Source organism: Corylus avellana, chromosome ca1 (assembly GCF_901000735.1).
Source record: "Corylus avellana chromosome ca1, CavTom2PMs-1.0".
Classification (NCBI taxonomy): Eukaryota; Viridiplantae; Streptophyta; class Magnoliopsida; order Fagales; family Betulaceae; genus Corylus; species Corylus avellana.
Window position 1 is genome coordinate 31,435,768 of NC_081541.1, and position 6,794 is coordinate 31,442,561.

At 33.9% G+C, this 6,794-nt stretch overlaps 1 protein-coding gene across 1 annotated transcript; it reads right to left on the reverse strand.

The window, feature by feature from the left end:
- Window positions 1-2,923: 2,923 nt before the first annotated feature.
- Window positions 2,924-4,330, reverse strand: LOC132169894 (uncharacterized). Its single transcript, XM_059580839.1, has one exon. The coding sequence runs from the start codon at window positions 4,328-4,330 to the stop codon at window positions 2,924-2,926; it is 1,407 nt and encodes a 468-aa protein (XP_059436822.1).
- Between the last annotated feature and the right edge of the window lie 2,464 nt (window positions 4,331-6,794).

A 6,794-nucleotide genomic window follows, 5' to 3' on the forward strand; every position in this document is an offset into this window, starting at 1 on the left:
TGCGGTGATTTTCTAACTTTTAATGACCAACGGTCACAATATAATCTTCGGTATATGTTAATGACCAAACAGTTAAAAAAAAAAATCAATAGCTTTAAAATGTCATAAAAGTAATTAATATGATTTTAAAGGACCGAGATTCTTTCCATTTTAAAAGAACTGGAAAAGAGCCGATTAGTAATAATTAGATTTTTTAACTGTCAGTTTACCCTCATGTTATTACTAACCGAGGAGAAGATCCTAGTTCATTTTTAAAGCCCATAACCATTTGTTAAAGACAATGTAAAATCCGTATGAAAACATATTGCCTTAAAGTCCAATGCTAACTTGTCTTAGAGTCTGTTTGGTATTGTGGTGAAAAATAGAACTTTTGGATGTAGAGCTTTTGTCTGTGAGTTTTTGTCAAAAACACTTCTATCGAAAAGCTGTTTACACGTTTGGTAACTGCATGTCTGAAGTGTTTTTTTTGAAGTTATTGATGTTAGGTAACTAAACTAAGAAAATGCTTTTAGTTGCAAAAATGACCAAAAAGGACATGTAATGTTATTGAGAATAATAAAATACTTACATCATTAAAATAAGAATATATAATCACCAAATAAACACAAAATAAACAAAAAAAGAAAAGAAAAGTAAATAAATAAATAAAAGACTTTCCCCTTACGCGTACTGCTGCAGTGGGGAAACCCCGGCCCCCACATTTTTCTCTCTATTTTTTTTAAGTCTCTTTTATGCAGATCTCTCTCTCTCTGATCTTCGTCTATATTTTTCTCTTTATTTTTTCTAAGTCTCTTTTCTGTAGATCTCTCTCTCTATGTGATCTTCATCTATATTATCGCCGACCCAAACATGCGCTTAATAACAAATGATAATAAACGTTTGAAGATTAAAAACCATAAAAATTGTTAATGAAAAACAGCTCAAAAATAAAGCAAGTTTATTACATTGCAACATAATCTACATTAGTTCCCAATGGTAGTTCAATCGGTTATAGACCACGCCTTATAAAGCAGAGATAACTAGTTCGAATCCCCCCCCCCCTTCCCTTGTGTGAATATGTCAAAAAAAAAAAAACATAATCTACATTAATACAATTATAAATGAAATAGATTCACTTATTCTCATCTTAGACATTGTTTGCTTATCTTACACGACCATCTTATTATTTGGTTTTGAAGTGACTTCATCTCTTTTGATTATTTGGATTTTAGGGAATGGGTAAACGGTTGCTTAACTATCCGCTTACATCTCTTTTAGCATCATTTAAAAAAATAAAATAAAATAAAATAAATTCAAGAACCAAGATTGCTCATTTTTGCATCTAATATTTAAGCATCTTGATTTATGATTTTTTTTCTTTGGTTATCCTTTTCATTTTCATTTATAAGTCACTACATGTAGTGACCCAAATAATTAAATAAGTTTAAGTAGTTTAGTTAGAAAGTTAATTTGGGCTTTGGGTCACTAGAAACAGCTAAGAGGGCATTTTGATAATTTCACACTTTCTGACCGGACGTACGCATAGGGGACCATGCGGACGTACGCTTGCAAATAGTATATGGACCTACGCATGGGGGACCACGTGGACGTACGCCTGCAAATAGTACACGGATGTACGCTGACTTTTGGTTGACCACTGGTTAATGTTCATATGTACGATGCAGCCTTAGGTTCGTTAGGTTAATAGTACGCGGACGTATGCCCCTATAGTATTGTACATAAGTTGCTTTTCTAACAGCCCTACAGCGCTCACAACGTTTTCCACCTATAAATATCCACCCCTACACGCCCATTTACTCTCCATTTTCGCCCCTGAGCCCTCTGGAACCCCTCTATGAGTATGGTGAGTTCTTGGTGAAGAAGATGTGGTTTCTTTGAGGTTTTGCTTTAAGGAGGTAATCTTCTACGCTTAAGCTTTCTCTTTAGTTGTTATATTGCTTTTCTAGACTAGCTTAGTTGTTGTTTTGAGATTCTAGCTAGATTGTACCTTTAATCTTCATTTAAGTTGGTTTAGCCTTTCCTCTTTGTAGAACGTATTTTCTTATGTATGGACACATTGTGTTGAGATAAGAAGGTCCTAGAAATCCTTTGGGTAGCTTTGAAACCAATTTGGGAGGATAAGAGGACGTTTGGAACAAATGAGGTTCTACCTGAACTCTTTGAGCGGACGTACGGCTTAAGACTCGAAGCGTTCTAGGGAAAGCCACTTTGACCTATCGTCCAATAGCCACTGTTTTCATATTTTATGTTCGTTTTAGTTGGATTTAGAACTAATGATAGGTTTTTTTTTTTTTTTTTTTTTCTCAGTATTTGAGGTTATGGACCCTCAAAGGGATTTTATAGAAGAGACAAACTCACATGGATACTTGTTGTTACTTTTCCAGCATTGCACGACTATATATATATATATATCAAACATGCATATTTTGTAACTCTCATGAAGTACATTTTAGACTGCTGTGAACTCCCTTTTACGAAAATGTATGCTGATAAACAAGATAATGATTAGACTTGTAAAACTATGCATGTAAAAGACGGATAATATTAATTACATAGTATGACATGGTACATCGGTACGCCCAAAACAACAGCTATGGGCTGTAGGTACGTACCGCATAAGGGTTTCAAAGCTCTCTGGCAAATGAATGTACACCTTTGATTATGTACATAAAATATATAAACATCTTTTAAGTCAAAAAACGCTTTTGAGCAAACATTACCAAACAAGTATTTTTTTTTTCAAACGGACTTTTTGAGTGTTAAAAGCACCTTAAACGCAATCCAGTTGTGGTGGACCTACATAATATTTAAATAAGTAGTAATTCATAAATTAAAATAAAACATGAAATAAATTAAAGATAAATTACAATAATCAAAGGTAGATGAATAGATAAATTACAATGAGAATAAATTTGTTATAGCATCATGGATCCGGATGTGGTGTAAACCAACACATTTGACACTGCGTTGGAAGATTGATGCTAGGAAAACAGCGTTCAATCCTATCGTCATCAAGGTAGAAAACGCCAGATTCTTGGCAAACTATTGGATCAGGAGTATTCAAACCATATGTAAGACTGTCTTCTGAAAAGTAAATCCGATTCCCAGAAAAACCATTGAAATCTGGAGCTGAAAGAGATGATGACTCGCTTTGTGACACAAATAACATTTTATCACCTATACTAGCTACCCTAGTGAACGTAAAAGTGGACCAACCAATCTTGAACACTTGATATTTGGTTGTTTTCATGTAATTAAAATCAAACGACAGGTCTTCTTCTTCTTCTTCCTCATCCTCATTGTATACTACTGTAAAGAGATTATTCATTAGTGCGCTCACAATCAACAATTCACTGTCCGACTCCACCAAGTGTGATTCCACCCCAATATCCTTGTGAATAATAATGTCACCGTTAATTTCACAATCCATATCTTCGTAGGGTACACGTCGTGCACTAATATTTGGAATTAGTTTCAAAACGATGGCTTCTTCACGGCTTCCCAATTCCAAGGTATAACTTGTGAAACTGCCTTCTTCTTCTTCTTCCATCATGTGCATGTGGTGTACTAAAGCGTACAACTTGTCTTCATGAAACTTGACGTCGAAGTAAGCAGGATATTTATCCTTTAGTCCTTGGAAGACCCTCCATTCCTTATCGCCGACCTTGCAAACCGCTAAAAGGTCAGCCGTCCGCAACCTGAAAGTTGCTGCAACAATACATTTTGAAAGGTCTGTAGACGATAGTTCAATCTTTCGAATAAAAGAAGTAATGTGGTTTGGATGCCACGCCACGTCAACAAAATCCTTGAAAGATGGGATTGTTGACAAGGATGGAAGGTGGCGTTGGAATCCTGAAACGGGATTCAAAAGAAAAACTTGTGGGTCATCTTGTGTTCCCCTAGCAATAGTTAACCAACCTTTGGAAGATCCAAAACACCAACCTCCCTGCGCCGCCTTAGGTAGCTTTATATTATGAACTATGCCTTCCGACATGCTGAAGAAGCTTAAGGAGTTGCAATTTTGGGCGTGAGGGAGAAGCAGCCATGGTACTGAAGGGGCACTGTGGATGTCTTTTTGCTTCACAATTGATCTCCAAGATTTGCAAACACCTCCTAACCGAATGCGATCGATTATATTTAGGCGCCCTAAAATCTCACCCATCATATCATCCGGAACTTCATCCCACCGACCATACACATGAACAAATGACGGCTTTGGCTTTGACGGCTTTGGCTTTGATTTTTTATTGTTATGGTATAAAATCTGCTTCAGAAACGAGGATACACTGAAGGAAAGGTAGTCTCCAAGGTTACCGTATAATTCAGCCATAGATGAAACAGAGTGGTACGTAAAGAAGAAAGGAGATATAGAATCAGAAAAATCAATTCTGTTGATTTTTCTATTCCGTATTTTCTTGTAAAATAATCAAAGAGTCTGCGTGTGTTTTTTTATAGACTAAAGAGTTGAAGTAGACTTGAGCTGTATCTTCTTATTTGAATTGATTTGGGAGTTCTGAGAGCTAGAATTGGATCTAGGCTCTTACTCTAATTTAGATTTTGAATATGACTATTTCACATACATTCTCTCGATAGAACCACACCTTAATTATATCTTCTACTATTAAATTAATAGCTTTGTGAGCCTATCATTGACCCTGAGGACCAATATCTGATGTTGTAGTGTAAAATTATTTACATCATATCCTAAAGAAATTAGAAATCATGGCAGAAAAAGAAAAGGTGGACTCATAATACATATTCCTACGAAAAAGATATTTAAAATTTTTAATCCTAAAACTATGAGGATTCCAACAGAGAAACAATATAGACTCCATCGTGAATCACAATACAATTAACTTTGGCATATATATTAAATTCAAGAAGAAATTCCAAACCATATGTAATATATTGTTTTAAACTCTAATTTTTTTTTTTTTTTTTTTTTTTTTACACTTCATGGCTTAATTATAACAAGCTATCAACGTGTGCCAAAAACACAACTTTTTATTTATTTATTATATTCCTATAATAAATACCCCTATTCTCTTAAAAACTAAAATAAAAAATTAAACTAAACTATCTTGTTTTTTTTTTATTTTTTTATTTTTTATTTTTTAAATAAAAAATACAAAAAGTTTTTTGGGATAAATAAAAATAACTCGTACGATATAAAAAGTATGGGTAAATGCAAAATTAGACTGTGGGGTTAGCCTAAATTACAAGTGAACTCAGAGTATTAGACCTAATCAATCTCATACTCCTAGAGATGACCTAGAGGATGAAGATAAAGAAGATAAACATCAAGTGCCAATAGAACACTTATGATAGGACTCTAGTAGTCAGATAGGGTTTAACTTGCATTGTTATGGTAGAGTTTAAGTTATATATGATTTCTTACTTATCATTGGCTATATTTACAAACATTGCCATACCATTTAAGATAGCCGGCCAGCATTACACAAAACTCTATATGGCATTAGAGAGTATGAGATTAACAAGGCGGTGGCAACGGGGCATGAAGTAGGGTAATAGAGCGGCGGCTAGGGTTTAGGATTTTTCCGGGTTGGGAAAAAACCATCATTAGGCCCCGTTTGATTCGCGGATTAGACCCTTGGATTGGACTAACTAACACTAGGTATAGCTAGTCCTTTGTTTGGTAACATTCTATTCCTGGGAATAGCTATTCCCATGGGATTACTAATCCTATATACACGGGGTTAGCTAAGCCACTCAAAAACGAGTGGCTTAGCTAATCCTTTCCTGTGGGATTAAAATTATCGTGTAAATTTCCCACAAAAACCCCACCCTTCTAGCACCCACATCTCTTAAGGAGACTCTGCAAAACGATCTCCATCTCTCAAAGAGCAACGATCTCTCTTCTCTGCGCAAGCGATCTCTCTCTCCTTCTCTTCTCTTCGATTTCTCTTATTTGTTTCTTGGTTATTTCATTCTCTCTCTATTTCTTGGATTTTTTTTTTCTTTGTAACGTTTCTCTGTTTTTTTTTTTTCTTTTGATTCTCTGTATCGTTTCTCTTTGATTCTGTTTAGGCTTTTTTTTTTTATTCTGTTTCTCCATCTCTCTTTCTCTATATTTTCTCAGTTTGATTTTTAATTCAATTATATATATATATAACCTATGTTCAAGCGTACAACCTGTGTTCAAGCGTATATATATATACACACACACGCTTGAACACAGGTTATTCATACCTGTTCAAGCGTGTGTGTGTGTATATATATGTACCCAAAACGTTTCTGAGTTTTTTTTTATTTTTCTTCTGTTTTTTTATTTCTTTTGATTCTCTGTATCGTTTCTCTTTGATTCTGTTTAGGATTTATTATTTTTTTTTATTCTGTTTCTCCATTCTTTGTATCGTTTCTCTTTGATTCTGTTTAGGGTTTATTTTTATTTTTTATTTTGTTTCTCCATCTCTCTTTCTCTATACTTTCTTAGTGTGATTTTTAATTTAGTTATATATATAATTGAATTAAAAATCACACTGATATATATACACACACTTGAACACAGGTTATTCATACATGTTTAAGCGTGTATATATATATAAAATTATATATACATGACATAACTAAAAAAAAAAAAAATTATAGTAAAATTGTTTATGTTTCAAAAAAAAAAAAAAGAATGAAAGTCCTTAATAATATAAATTGTATTTATATTATAAGGGTATTTTAGGAAATAAGATCACAATACAATTCCATTCACCAACATATTGCACTGTACCAAACGAAGGAATAGGATTAGGTAGTCTATTCCAACGTTACAACCAAACAAA

Bases quoted from the DNA above. Each gene is read 5' to 3' on its own strand.
- LOC132169894 (XM_059580839.1), bottom strand. From the start codon at position 4,330: ATGGCTGAATTATACGGTAACCTTGGAGACTACCTTTCCTTCAGTGTA.